The following is a 16034-nucleotide window of genomic DNA, read 5'->3' on the forward strand; positions in this document are numbered from 1 at the left end:
GCCATTTCTTTTCAAGCCATCATCAACGAGGACTTTTTAAAACTAGATTTATAATCCTTGGTAGGTGGACAGCCCCTAAAAGAAAATGAGTGTGTGCTTGGTAAACTATCAGCTCAGGGACCTTATTGATTGATATCAACTATGCCTCAGAGTTTTAGAAATTAAAGGAGAAAGTGACATTGTCTTTATTTTTATAGATGAAAGAGAAAGGTCCAAAAGGACTAATAGCACAATTAGGATAGTACATTAGAGGCAAGAAAGCAGGGTGGCAAGAATCCCGGTTGGATGATCTTTCACTCATACTAAACACGGGTCTCTGTTGAAAGGCTGACATGTATCGCGACTTGAGAGTTTGCCACACACGTTGAGGATGGCAAGCAGGCGAGGCAGTGCAGGCTTTGCTCAAGCCTTTAGCTGCTCCAACATGAACCACAGTATCAAACAGATAGCTGCACGTCAGGAAGCACTTCACTGAAGGAAAATATTAACTTCACTTTGTGCTAAAGAATGATTAGACAATACTGCCCGAGAAAGCAGAAATTTGTGACCAAACAGATGAAGAGTTGGGTCATTATTGGTGTTTAAGGGGCAGCACAGTAACGTGTTAGACTGTATAAATAAAAGTGAATAAAGCTTTCTTCTGTTCCTTCTTTTCTTAAGCATCTTCAGTTTTTTTTCTTCTTTTGAGGAATGTGATATGTACTTAAAATAATTTTTCATGTTGTATGGTTATCGTATGAACCAAGAAGTATATTTTAAAAGGCAGACTATGAAGCACAATACTCTAAAAGGTAAGCTTATCTTGGTTGGTCTATGAGTCAAGATGAATGAAAAATATTTGTCGAAATGAAGAGCCTACATGTGTTTTTAATCCCATGGCATTGTATAGGCACATAAAAATTGGTTCTGATGCAGTATGGAATAAATGTAAGCACCTCAAAAATAGACAATGACCTCTGTACATGGAAAAGAGTCTTGCTCCCTAATAACAGATGTGTTATTTGTTACTAATGGCCATTCCTTCTATCAGGACATTTGATTTGCAAAGCCAAGGTAAAACACTTTTACAGATATCCAAATGATAGATGCGTGTGTGTTTGTATTTGCATGGGAAACAGGAAGGTTTACAACCCTGTGAAGAGATGACAAGGCAGAGGTGAACATTTTCCACATGGTCTTCTGATTTATTAAAAGCAAATAAAATTAAACCAGCTTTGTTTGCTGTAATCGAGAATCCCTGCAGAGTACTCTCACAATTCTTACATAATCATTTACCAATGCAAATGTAGCCATCTGCTAATCCTGTTCACCTATTTTAGGGAATCAGAGCGAGTCAACCACACTGACTCTGAGAATATTTCAATAAAAAGTTTTGGCATAGACTTCCTTAAAAGAGTCTTATTAACACAAATATATCACCTTCAGAGGCTGTAAACAATATATCAAAAATGAAGCTCTACTTTTTGCTTTCCTTGCCGTCTTTCCCTTTGTCTTCCTTTTCTGCTTTGTCCGTTTCGTATTTCTCTTTGTCTGGCTTTGTTACACTGTCATATGAAGGTGGAGAGACGGTGGATGGGGTTGCATCTGTTTTTTCTGGACTTGAGTTCTCATTAGTGTTGTCAAACACCATATCTTCTTTACTGGGCAAACCATCATCTCGGTCTCCATCTTTTATGTATATACTTGATATATTTTTGACATTTTGCCGTAAGCGGTAACGTCTGTAAGCACGCTGAATGACAGTAGCAGACACATCCTCTTGTTTTCGTTTTAGTGTAGTTGTTATGGGTTCATAGGACACTTTAGAAGGATTTGCTGACATGAACCTTTCCTCCATCTGTGAACGTAGAGAGTCCATCTCTCCGCTTTCACCCAAAACACGCTTTGTAAAGGCAAATAAAATGTCGAGGCAATGGATCCGGTCCCCACTGACCATGGGCAGGTCCATGGCGATGAGCTGGACTTTGTTTGGTTTGGCTATGAGAAGAGGAGGATCCAGGGCAGCTGCAAAATCGGAGAGCTTGCTATACTCTATAAACTGGGTGGCATCAGGATCAAACTTCTCCCAAACCTCATAGAACATCTCGAAGTCATCCTCACTCAGGGGTTCAGTACTTTCCTCAGTAGCAACACTGAAGTTCTCCAGGATGACAGCGATGTACATGTTCACCACAACCAGAAATGATATGATGATGTAACTCACAAAATAAAATATCCCAACTGATGGGTTCCCGCAGTCTCCTTCAACTGAACTTCCGGGATGAACTTTCTTTGGATCACAGTCAGGGGGTGCACTGTTGAGAATAGGTGCCAGCAGTCCGTCCCAGCCAGCGGAGGTGGTAATTTGGAACAGGCAGATCATGCTGTTGCCAAAGGTCTCAAAGTTGAACATGTCATTGATTCCAGCTTCCTTTTTAACATAGGCAAAGTTGGACATTCCAAAGATGGCGTAGATGAACATGACCAGGAAGAGCAGGAGGCCGATGTTAAACAAGGCAGGAAGGGACATCATCAGAGCAAAGAGCAGCGTGCGGATCCCCTTGGCCCCTTTGATCAGACGCAAGATTCGACCAATCCTGGCGAGCCGGATCACTCGGAACAGGGTAGGGGACACAAAGTATTTTTCTATGAGCTCAGCCAGAAACATACCTGGTGAGGAGGGAGGGGATGGTACAGAAAAATCATGACTTTTAAGTAATGTTATCTGCCATCTTCTCTCTCACGATTTCAGGACTATCATTTTATATTGAAAGCAGTTTCATAATAATCAACAGATTGAGCAATCCCAAAGGAAAATGATTGATATTACCACTGTGACATTTTCTCTCCCTTTACTAAGTTTGCGGACATTGTTTTTTTTTTCCCCCTCCATAATAATTTTTGATTATAGGGGTGATACCTACTCATGCAGAAAATTCAAGCAATACAGTAAAATGCTTAAAGGGAAATCTAAATCACCTGAAATACCATCAATTATAATAACTGTTACTATTTTGTTGAGTTATCACTTTAGACACTTTTCTGTGCAAGCCCAGGCACACATTGCCCCATGAATGTAATTATGTTACCTGAGCATTTTTTATGATCTATTTGAGTCACTTCATCATGTCATGGAAACATTTCCAGTCAAATGGCAACGAAGTAATTATAGTTTCATAATGTTCTGTCCAAATAACCGCATACTGAAGAATTTTATGTTGTTTTCAATTTTTTTGGCTGAGAAAAGTATTCAGGTAGGTATATTTTTTCTAGTTACCTAAGCATCATTTGATAATATATTAATAAAAAATCAGTGTATTCAAAGTTTTCTTACAGATCACCAAACCTGTGTCGAGAAAGTCTGTGCAGTTCTTCATAGTGACGTATGAAAATGCTTGCGTGGTTCCACATACTCAGCCAGTATTGTGGTTCTAATTTTTACCAGAAAATCTTTATGATATTTCAAAACATCTCTTTATAAATTTTTTTGTTGGGAAAAAAATCCACAATTTTTCTTGTTAATTGGACATTTTGTGTGCTTGTTGGCTATTTTCAACTTTCTCTTTTCAGCCATGTCAAGTCCTTTGCCCATTTTTCTAATGAGAGATTTACTGTTTTCTTACTGATTTCGGAGGACTATTTCTCCACCGAAAGTGCTTATCCTTTGTTGGTCTTACATGTTACATACAACTTTTCCCTGTGTTTTGTCTTTCAATCTTTTTGCTTGGGGAGAGGTTGTAGTGAGATTTTCCCATAGAATATTTTGATTTTTATATAATCTTGTTATTTTTTTCTTCATAGACTCAAATTTGTGTCATAAATAGGAAAGACTGTTCAGGTTGATTGTCCTAAATCTATTTCTTCTTGAATCCTTTTTTTTTACACTTTAATTTTTGATTCATGTGATCTTCCTACTGAATAAATTAGTAATTATCTATATAGTGAAGTTAAATTTTGAATTATCTATGTGAATCTACTGAGCTTTTTAAGACACTGTGTTACTTCATCAATGTTATGGTGGTCTAAGTATCCAGCAATGTAAGCAACCACTCATTACTTTAATTTTTCTTCTAGATAAATTTTAGAATCATTCAGACTTATATTGCCAATATATTATTTCCACCAGGCAAAAAGACCTATTGATATTCTCACTGAGAAAGCACTGCATTTACAAATTAATTTATTTCAAAAAGGGTCATGATTATCGTGATAGCCTTCTTAACCAAGTATAATAAAAGCCTTTCAATTATTTAAGGCTTCTTTTATGCCTGTTAGCTTTCCTCAAAGAAGTCCTATGCATTTATTAAAGTTGTTGCTGGGATATTTTACTTTATTTTTATTGTAAATGCAAGTGAGATTTTTCTTTAGGTATACTTTCTAAATTTTTTGTCCACATATAAAACATTTATGAATATCAATACATGTGATTTAAAGTTTGTACTTTCTGAATTCTAATTGAATCCATTTTTTTTTGGTTGATTCTCTTTCAGTTTTAAAGAATGCCATAATATAATCTGAAGATGAAGATCATTTGCTCCATGTACCCCTCTGTTTTCATATCTAATTGCATCAGCCAACACTGTTAAAAATAGAGGTCATAGAGGAACACTCTTTTTTTCTTCCCAACTTGATGATTTCCAAATAGTTTCCACTATTTTGCTTATTACTCTGAGATTCCTACCTAAATTTTATTTATTTTTTAAAGATTTTATTTATTTATTTGACAGAGAGGAGGCAGTGAGAACAGGAACACAAGCAGGGGACTGGGAGAGGGAGAAGAAGGCTTCCCGCCAAGCAGGGAGCCCAATGTGGATTCAATCCCAGGACCCTGGGGTCATGACCTGAGCTAAAGGCAGACGCTTAATGACTGAGTCACCCAGGTACCCTCCAACTTAAATTTTAATTTGTTTTCTGATATCTTAATATTTTCTTAATACTCTTTTTTCAAAAATTGATTTTGAATGTGTCTTTTAAGTGACATGGTACTCAATATTGAGATGTTAGGTTATGTGACCTTTAACCTTTCTGGGCCTGCCTGTTTCATCATCTGTAAGTTGAATGTGTATTAAACACTCTCCAAAATCTCTTTCTGTCTAAAATTTGCAATTCTAAAAATAAATGCAACCCTAAAATATTGGGCAAAGCATGTGTAGATATTGAGAAAACAAGAGGACAGAAAAACAGCTATGGTAATGAAAGGTGAAGAATTATAAGATCATGTACTGTGACTGGGGTTGGTTGAGAAATGATTCTATTTTATAGACTTGTCAAGTAATGAGGCCATAAGAAATGAAAATGCCATTTCTTGAGATCTTCCCTTCATTTTGAGTTCAGAAAGAATTTTCACAGAGAGAGATATTCTGGTTATTAATGATCATTAATCAAGGGACAGTTCTCATGATGTGCTAAAACTTGAGGTGATTTCAGATTCTCCATTGGTCTTCCTACATACATATAGGTATTTCTACTACTTACCTATATAGACACAATTGCTGCTTCTGTGAGGGTAATCTTGGAAATCAACTATCAAGGAGTATTACACGCTTCTAACAAACAGAATAGTTTTGGCTTTGAGACCTGGAGTATGAACCCAGTAATCCTGACACAGAGGTCTTTGTTTTATTTAGTTTTGTCTTTAAGGCTCCTTCATTCTTTCATTTTACGTATGTACTCAAAAGTAAATTTATATTCAAGAATTCATAAGCTTCTCTGAGCAAATGTGAAGTTTAGTTTAATTCAAAATGCTCTTACCTACAATGGAGAGAATCACAACCACAAAGTCAAAAATGTTCCATCCTATAGTGAAGTAGTAGTGTCTGAGGGAGATCAGTTTCAGCACACATTCTCCAGTGAAAAGGATAATAAAAACCACATTTATCCAATATAAAACATCAGTCATGTAATCACTTTGTCCCTCTTTTTCTACCATCATGGTCACCATGTTGAGGCAGATAAGAACCATGATGGTGATATCAAAAGCTTGGTTTGTTACTAGGTCAAATATACATCCTTGGAATTTGTTCTGTAAAGAAACAAGAATAATATGTAATGTAGAGTAGGTTTTGCAATGATTATACATTAATCATTACATTACTAAAAAGTATTTTAGAAAGGTATGTCTTCAAAAGTTGCATAAATTATACTTGGTCATAGATTCTTGATTTTTAGAAGAAATATTATTAGTGAGTTAAATCTAACTCAAAGCACATGAAAACTTTTTGTTGTTGTTGTTGACTTCTGGTACATATCAGACCCGCCAGATTTCAGTTGGTCGTGTGTACTAACATTTGCTTTTAAACGCACCCACCCTAGTATATTATACATGAATTGTCACGGTCACAGGTAATTTTTTACTAAGAAAACCTCAACTCCTCCACCTGGAGTTTTCAATAAAAGAACAGGTCTCTAAATTTCTACTTTGTCATATTATTTTAGCTAATGTGTTATATGATCTTGCACTATTATGACTGTCATGGTATGAGACTTAAAATTTCCTATCTCTTTCATGTACAGAGTGCATATTTCCACACATATCCACACTTGTAGATCACTCCTCCTTTTAATCTCACTGCTAATATTATGCTTTCCAGGAAACACAAGCTTTTTCAAAATCCTTTTAACAATTGCATAGGAAAGTTTTAAGGTATTTTACCAAGATCAAGTAGGGCAAGCAAAAAATTAAATACCAGGGCTTCAAATCCATAGATTATAATGCAGTAGATCTGGTTGAGACCCGGCAATGTGTCCATTTAAAAAATGCCAGGTGAGGGGCGCCTGGGTGGCTCAGTTGGTTGAGCAACTGCCTTTGTCTCGGGTCATGATTCTGGAGTCCCAGGATCGAGTCCCGCATCGGGCTCCCAGCTCTGTGGGGAGTCTGCTTCTCCCTCTGACCTTCTCACCTCTCATGCTCTCTCTCACTGTCTCTCTCTCAAATAAATGAATAAAATCTTTAAAAAAAAAAATGCCAGGTGATCCTTATATAGCCAGCTGGGCATTAACTGGCTTAGTCTTCAGCCATGACTCTCAGGTAAGGTATGTCATGTTGAATATAAATTGAAACGCATATAATGTGTTTAAACTTACCCCTCGGGATGTTAGAGGAATACAAACTATCATTTTACTGCCAAGACTCAATATTTCCATCTGAGCCTGTTCTGGTCTTTAACCACACAGTAGAAAAAAAGTTTAGATTCATGATCAGTCCAACTGCTTCTCTTGCTGTTTGTCACAATCAAAAATCTGCAAGTTAGTTTACCCTACTGCTAGGTGGCAATCATTACATCATAAAATCCTCAGTTTTTAAAAAATTTTTAAAAGATTTTATTTATTTATTTGACAGAGAGAGAGATCACAAGTAGGCATAGAGGCAGGCAGAGAGAGAGGGGAAGTAGGCTTCCCGCCAAGCAGAGAGCTCAATGTGGGGCTCGATCCCAGGATCCTGAGAACATGACCCAAGCTGAGGGCAGAGGCTTAACCCAGTGAGCTACCCAGGTGCTCCCAAATTGTCATTTAGATAAATACATTTCAATCAAAAGTAAATTTTATTTGTATCTTCTACAGGCCATTGTACTCATATTAAGCTGTGTAGCTAATAGAGAAGTAAAACCATATATAATTACTTTTCATTTTCACAGAAAAATTAAAAATAAGAATAAGATCTATGGTAATGTTCAAGATACATATATTTAGTTTTATAAGGGCTTTTGTTCAAATATTCACATTCATGTTTAAGAACAAATTATACATTAAAGATGAATTAAAAATAATTTGAAAATTTATATGCCAAAGATATATATGTATACATATACAGTTGATCCTTGAACAACACAGGTTTGAACTGCATGGGTCCACTAAAACATGATTTTTTTAGATAAATACTGCATAGTACTAGAAATGTATTTCCTCTTCTTTATGATTCTCTTAACATTTTCTTTTCTCTAGCTTACCTTATGTAAGAATATATGTATGTACATACATAAGTATATAATATATAAACTATGTGTTCATCAACTGTTCAGTTTATCAGTAAGATTTCTGGTGAACAGTAGGCTATTAGTAGTTAAGATTTGGGGAAATCAAGAGTTAAGACACAGATTTTCAACTCTGTAGAGGGTTGCTGCCCCTACTCCCTGTGTTATTTAAGGACAACTCGTTTTATTTTGTTTTGCTTACCCCTGGCCGAGGTATTGGCTTCTGTGGTTTCTTAGAGCCCAGCTTTTTCATTGCATTATAATATTTCTTCTGTTCTTCTGTCATGAAGATGTCTTGACCCCCAAGGTAAAGAAATAAAAAATAAACCTAGTTAAAACCGTAATCATTATCTAGATCCTTTCTCAGATCATTAAGACAGGTTAAAAATATGTGGATAGAAATAAAATGCATTTTATTACATGCCACATAGCTATAAATATGTCTTAAATAATTATTTATATATAGGCCCGTGACTCTCCATAAATAACGTGATGTGTACATGTAAGATACATATATTGCCCTATAATAATTATTGCCTCAATTTTCTTTTGGTGAGATAATCTGAATTATTTTAAACTATGTGCTGATATTTCATTTTATCTGTTACTAGTCTCATCAGGCATTTTATTGCTAGATAACCAATATATTAGGAAGGGTTATAAGAAATAAGAAACTGAATACCTTTTTGGATGATTTGGCTAACATTTGGGACTCTAATGAATAGTAGGGGCCAAAACAATAGCAAAAGTAGTTTTATATTTATTTGTATTCATTTACAAATGCCATATTCCTTTAGCACAGAAAAAGAATAAAGAGGAGTGCCCTCTTATCCATGGTATCCCTTCCCATGGTTTCTGTTAACCACAGTCAACTGTGGTCTGGAAGCAGGTGACCCTCCTTCCTGCATACCGTCAGAAGGTCAATAGTAGCCCAAGCTACATCACAAGGCTGTTGTTATTCACCTCATGTCATCTCATCAGGTAGGCATTTTATCATCTCACATCATCACAGGAAGGGTAGGTACAGCACAATAAGATATTTTGAGGGAGGCCATATTCACATAACTTGTATTATAGTAAATGTTCTATTTTATTATTAGTTATTTTTGTTAATCTTTGACTGTGCCTAATTTATTTATTTATTTTTTAAAAGATTTTATTTATTTATTTGACAGACAGAGATCACAAGTAGGCAGAGAGGCAGGTAGAGAGAGGGGGAAGCAGGCTCCCCTGCTGAGCAGAGAGCCCGATGCGGGGCTCAATCCCAGGACCCTGGGATCATGACCTGAGCCAAAGGCAGAGGCTTTAACCCACTGAGCCACCCAGGCACCCCTGACTGTGCCTAATTTATAAATTAAACTTTACCACAGGTATGTATGTAGGAGCAGAAACATGTTTGCTTGTTTGTTTGTTTAAGGTTTGGTACTATCTGTAATTTAAGGCATCCACTGGGGGTGTTGGAACATCCCCTGTAGATAAGGGTTGGGGGAGACTACAAGGAACATGTCCTACATATATCTGTGTGTTTCAAGAAACTGGTTCGTTAATTTTTTCATTCCAGTAAAGGAATTTCAACATAAACCTTATGGGTGTCAACAGTATACACAATAGCATTCTAGGTGTTGAGGAAATTACCAAAGATCTAGGATCCTTGACCGGAAGGACTTCTTAATTAAATAGACAACCCTAAGTCTCAACAGTAAAAATAATTAACATCTACATGAAATTTTTTGATCTTTTCAACACTGTAAGAGTCTAAATCTCACAAAGGATGCCTAGAAACTTTACCTGCTCTTTTAGGGTAAGCAAATTTTCTTAAAATTATCCAATTTTTACATATCCACATATTTTCTACATTGATGTGTAATATCAACTTTTTAGTTAGGGAATAAATTAGTATAATCCATGTAATTAGGAATTTATTTTGGGGAATTCATAGTTCTCAAATCCTTACTTAGTTTGTAGGGTCCTGGAGTTAAAATGATCTGGTTATGGTTTCCCTTTAGTTTTCCTGGATTAGGCAATATTCAGTTTTCTATTATATTGCATTTTTTATAAAAAATTTATAAAATGGTAAATGGTAACCAGACTTCCCTTTCTTTCTTAATGTGTTTTAATTTACTTTTATTCTAGTTGATATACAGTCTTTGGTATTTATCTTACATACTGATGCTAAGCATCAGGGAGAGCCTTCAGGCCAGTGTTAAGAGAGCTACTCATGGGTGAAGGCTGAGTACTCCAGCATGTCAGAACTTACCAGAAGAAGCCAGGAAAACACTGGGAAGAGAACTATGAAATCGAGGTAAAAATCAAAGCAGCAAATTTTAACTTCTCTTAATGAACCTTAGTTGCCAAAATAATAAAAGGTGGGATGAAACTAGGAGGAGATTACAGGATGCTCCAAGAGAGGCTTGTGTTGTTTGGATTAGTTTTACTGTAGATTGAGAGCTCTCATACAAAATGCATCCCTTTAAAAGCTAGATGAAAGATGCTCTATAAATCATGCTGGTCTTTTTCAATATTACACACTACGTCAAGGCTGTGTTAAGAATTTAGTTCTGGTGTCAGATCATCTTTCTTCAAATCCTGTCTCTGTTGTCCTTGGGCAAGTTTCTTAATGTCTTTGAGGATAAGTCATGTTATCATTACAAGAGTAGCTATACCTTGATGGTTTGTTGGGAGGATCAACTGAGATAACACATTCAAAACACTCAGCAGAATGCCAGATACACAAGCCCTCAATAACTGTTAGTTGCTGTTACTGCCATTGTTATTAATCTTCTTAACAAGGTTATAGTTACTGAAAGGGGGTGCTTTACTTAGAATTTACCCAAATGCACCCAGGTCTGTACTAGGTCTTTGTGTAAATATACTACATACTTATCACATACTTATCCCTTTTATAACTTGAGTCTATTAGTAGTTTGTGTTCTAATTTTCTGAACTATGTTCTCTGATGAATTAAACCCTAAATGACATGAACTTATTAAATGAAGACATTACTTGTAAAAGTGATGGTTATTTGGAAAAACTAGTAAAGTGGGGTTGGTTATTAGAAGAGGCATGGGTAGTTGGTAAAGTCATGAGCTGAGACCAAAGTCCCGAAGTCGAAAAGCCTTAAGCAGCAAAAATACACTAGGAAAAGAACATGGGCGTTGAAGCCAAACAGACCTTTGGCTTATGACCTTCAGTGGACCTGTCACATGATTTTAAACAAGCTATTTCTCACTGCTAGACCAGTGTATGCACTTTTGCATAAAGATGCCACTTTTGTAAGCCTGTGATATGGATTAGATGAAATCATATATAATATACAAAGTATCTGGCAGAAAGACCCCTGTGCAGTAGTTTGATTAAGTCTTGGTCCTGTCTCTTAGTAGGGTGGAAAGAAACCAGAAGCCATTCAGAAAAGGTCAGAAAATAAAAGGTATGCTTAAATTGAAAATGAAATACTGGAAGGAAGGTAGGGGATGGGATAGTGGTAGTTGTCAGTGCTTCTAAATTAGTAACTTTTGCCTGAGAGTAATGGTAATAGTGTGTCAACCCACCCTATCTTCCTCCAGTGGCAATTCTTGTTGCAAGAATAATATTTAAAGCAAGGAGATTAAAGCAATTAAAGTTGTGGCTGTACTGTTCATGGTCACATGGCTTTATCTAGATACATGTCTAACTTATCCTATGCAGAGAATACTGAGGCATCATATTTACATGCTTATATATCATATTACACATCTGTAATGACTAAAATTGAAAAAATAATTAAATTGAAAATTAGAGTATACTTTGTAAAATTATTTTCAAGATTAACTATGAATTTTTAAAGATTCTTTTTTGAAAGGCATGAATGTATGATAATGTTACCTAAGTGCAACTCTAAGATATTAGATGTAAGAATGGAAGATAGAATTTTAAAATATCTTTGAAAAAAAACCCTGTATTTGAAAATGTAAGCATAAATAACATTTAACATTTACTAAATTTTTCTTCAAATTGTGAATATCAATCATGTACAATGGTGACATTTCAGACATTTCACTGCATGTACCTCCATCTTTTCTGAGATGCTAAGTCAATATCTAAAATCACTCTTTGAATTCTACCCCTTATCTTTGAAAGATATCTCTATAGCCACAGTACATCAGTCAACTTTGACAGGAAAACTGAGACTTCTTAGATGCTTTATCTCTTACAAATTACAGACCGTACTGTAGCTACTACCCCCTAAAATCTCTTCATTGAATATATGCCATATTCTCCGTTGCTGATGACTAATTTGAAGACACAAGCGTGGTTGAGGTAGTGGGTAATGCAGAGTCTGACCTAGTCTTTGGTCTCTCTCCAATCATTCTATACATTATTACTGGATTAATTTTTTCTTTCTATTTACTTTTATTTTTTATAATTTATTTTTTTATTATTATGTTCAATTAGCCAGCATATAGTACATCATTAGTTTTTGATGTAGTGTTAAGTGATTCATTAGTTGCATAAAACACCATTTTTAAAATCATAACCTAGTTTTCAGGGTCCCTGGAAGACAAGACTCCAGTTGGATCTGTGATAAAGCTACTTCCTCGCTGTCAGATGACATGCAAGTAACACAACATCTCTGATAGTTGGGCGGGGGGCCGGAGGGGAGGATACAATGGCTTTTAGATTTGTTGTAAAACCTGACTAGGATTACGTGTGTGGAGTACTTTACATAGAATCAGACGCATCATCAAATCTTAACAAACGCCAATGTCCTGATTATATGTGTTCCCTTACTCAAAATACCTCAATGACACACCAGCTCCTCCTGAAAAAGATCTAATATGGCTTTTCAGATCTGCTCTCAAGCAAGATCTCATCTTTTTCTACTTTTCTCAAAACGCCATTGTTACTAGAGGGGAGAAGCATGGGGAGACTGGTCAAACAGGGCACGGGGATTAAGGAGGGTACTTGTGATGAGCAGTGGGTGTTGGATAGAAGTGTTGGATCATGCTAATATTACACTGTATTTAACTAATTGGAATTTAAAGAAAAAGTTTTAAAAAAACAAACTCCATCTCAAAACTCCACTCAAACTGATGAAAGGCTATTCATCCTGGATTGTCTCTTTTGTCAGCCCTATGCACGTGCTCACACATTCCTCTACCCTTCCTGTGGATTATTCACCCTTCTGCCTCTCAGTTGCTACAGACCTTCTTATTTGTCTTCCAAGGCTTACAATTGTCATATAAGTCATACAACTTCCTATAGCTGTATTTTCTATTTGTATCTATTTTTTCCTCTGACCACACACTTATTTTTCTTGTTGTCACTGCTTTGTTAACTTCTCTTATTACTTATTACTCTTATTACTTCTCTTATTACTTATCATTATTTCATATCGTAGTGTTGGGGCACATAGCATAGTAGAGGACCTAAAAAATATATGCGGAATATGGAATCAACTGCTGACTCTGTCAAAACTACCATTTACTTACTAGATGCATGATCTTCACTAAATCACTTAACCTCTCTGTGGCTGCCCACATTTATAAGACAAAGTCTATAATAATAATAATACATTTTATGGTGGATGTTTTAGGTTGAATTGTGTTGGATATCAAATTAAATATTTTAAGTCTCAACTGCTGGTACCTCAGAATTACCTTATTTGGAAATACAGTCATTGTAGATGTAATAAAATAAAGGTGAGGTCATACTACAGTAGGGCGTCCCCTTAATCCAATATGACCAGTGTTTTTATAAGAAAAGGAAAGAGACATAGAGAGGGAGCACACCAAGTGCCCATGGAGGCAAAGACTGAAGATATACTCTGCAAGCCAAGTAACACTTGAGCGACAGGAAGCTGCAAGATCCAAGGAAGGATCCTCCCCTAGAGCCTCTGAAGAGAGCATGGCCCTGCCAACACTTTCATTTGGGACTTGTAGCCTCCATAACTGAGAGAGAATAAATTTCTGTTGTTGGAAGCCACCAGTTTGTGGTAGTTGGTTACAGGAGCCCTACGAAATTAATACAGCTGATGTGAAGGGTAACGAAACAGAAATCTCAGGAGAGTATCCCACTTGCAACACTTCACAAATCCTAATTTCCATTACACGTATCATTTCTTCTGCTGTAATATAAACTCCCTGAGCTCAGGAACCATATCCTGTGTTGTTCAAGGGCCACCCCACTAAATAACCCATGGAACAGTGGCTCAGAGAATGAATGAAATGTGTTTTGAATAAATCAATAATTAGTGCACTAATTTTTAATTATTCATTATTAGTCCTTTATAGGGAACACTGAAAAAAAAACTGAATACTTGCCATATTGCATAAAAATAGTCATAACTTAGGAGATAATTACTTTCTATGCAGATATGAATGAGATTGAACCTATTTGTACTGTATTCTGGCCAATTATTGGAAAATTAAATGAAGTTCTAATGAAGCTAATTACTAATAGATATCAAATTAAATTTCATATTATGTTTTTAAGAAAATAATCATTCATATTTTCAGTGCATTATAAAAACCTTAAAATACTTATCTTTTTTTTCTGTTGGTTGAAATTATCTATTATGACACCAATGAATAAGTTCAAAGTGAAGAATGACCCAAAGATGATAAAGATGACAAAATAAATATACATGTAGAGGTTGTATTCATATATGGGCTGCTCGTCTACCTATAAAATTAACAAAAGTTAGCAGTACACATACACAATAACATTAATCGTTTTCTTTTTCACATGGTTTGATGAGTTAATCCAAATAGTTCTATCCTAGGTGAACATAGCTTTTCAGAAGCCATAGCATTTTAAGGATCAGCACGAACTTTCTTAAAAATTTATTCAACATTAAGTAAATATTTATTACATGCTTACTATGTACACGAATATAATCTTCAAATGACTACAAAGGGCTTAATCATACATAGTACTTGTTCTCAGATTGGTAGGACATAGTAACTAAGTGACCTAATGTATGTTTTCTATCTCCAGAAAAAAAGCTATAAAAGAGGTAATAACCATATTTATAGAAATTTTGCTGATTTTTTTTTTTCATTTGATGATAGAAATGTCTTCAACAGATTTAACTTTCTTAGCATGGAGCTCATTTCACATAAACTCATCCACAGCATTTTAAATATAAAAACAATAAAACTGTGAATAAAAATTTTAAAACCCATGAATAACATCTGTTATTGAATTTTTATTTTGATAAACATATTTATTGAGGACTTATTATTCCCAGGCTGTATAAGGTCCTCTACTTACAATTTTTTTTTTTTTTGGAACCTCAGAACAATGCCATGAAGTGGACATTGAGTTTTTTTTGTTTTTTCAGTCCATAAACAGGCTGAGAGAGGAAAAGCGATTTGTTCAAAGTCAGTTGCAGAGCTTGTACGATACGAGAGCACCAGATTTTGAGCAAGCTTTGTCACCAAACGCTGCACGCATAACTGCTAGTCTTTTTTTAGGTGTAAGTTCTTCATTTTGTGTGTACATACCAATGGATCCTTGGAACTACTATTTGAAAATGGTCTAACTAAACTAAGGCGCTTTAAAAATTGTAAGTTTAGTGTAATATTGACCAATACTTACATTAACATTATCAACAGCTGCATACATAATATCCATCCATCCCTTAAATGTTGCCTATAACAATAAAATCTGAATGTGAGGTTCACACTCTACAATAGCCATACATGAGTTTAATCCACTTATTGTTACATTTAGTGACACCAGATCACTGGGCTTTACTATATTTCAAAATATCAATTTAATATAACGTGCTCTGTCAAGAACCAAAAGGAAATAGTCCTAAGTCACATTCTAAAACTCAGTCCTAGTTAATTATTTCCAGGTTGTTACAATGCCTGCAAAGTTTGCACATGAACTTTTATTTTTTCCAGAGGAGGGGAATTTTATGAACAAGGTAGGAAACATTTTTTTTTTTGTCCATTTCTAAAGGATCCTCTGTGATAGTAGGATGTTATTCTCATTCCCATGTAGTATAAAACTGGCAGTCCAAAAACTATTTATTTTTGGAGGAACATTCATATGGCACAAATGGTGAGGAGCCACATGGCACTGAAACTCATTTATGAA

General features: G+C 35.4%; 1 protein-coding gene across 3 annotated transcripts in view; it reads right to left on the bottom strand.

The window, feature by feature from the left end:
* Positions 1-1456: 1456 nt before the first annotated feature.
* Positions 1457-16034, bottom strand: part of LOC111154326 (sodium voltage-gated channel alpha subunit 9) — a 100762-nt gene continuing 86184 nt past the window's right edge. For 2 of the 3 annotated variants that reach the window (XM_022515067.1, XM_022514231.1), the window contains exons 22-26: positions 15528-15581; positions 14472-14609; positions 8152-8256; positions 5731-6001; positions 1457-2649 (exon numbers count right to left, since the gene is read on the bottom strand). In XM_022515067.1, the coding sequence (XP_022370775.1) occupies positions 1457-2649; positions 5731-6001; positions 8152-8256; positions 14472-14609; positions 15528-15581 (1761 nt within the window). Of the gene's footprint in view, positions 2650-5730; positions 6002-8151; positions 8257-14471; positions 14610-15523; positions 15582-16034 lie in introns of all 3 variants that reach the window. The other variant, XM_022515775.1, reaches the window with a different exon arrangement.

Source organism: Enhydra lutris, unplaced genomic scaffold (genome assembly GCF_002288905.1).
Source record: "Enhydra lutris kenyoni isolate GAN:26980312 unplaced genomic scaffold, ASM228890v2 scaffoldscaffold1, whole genome shotgun sequence".
Taxonomy (NCBI): Eukaryota; Metazoa; Chordata; class Mammalia; order Carnivora; family Mustelidae; genus Enhydra; species Enhydra lutris.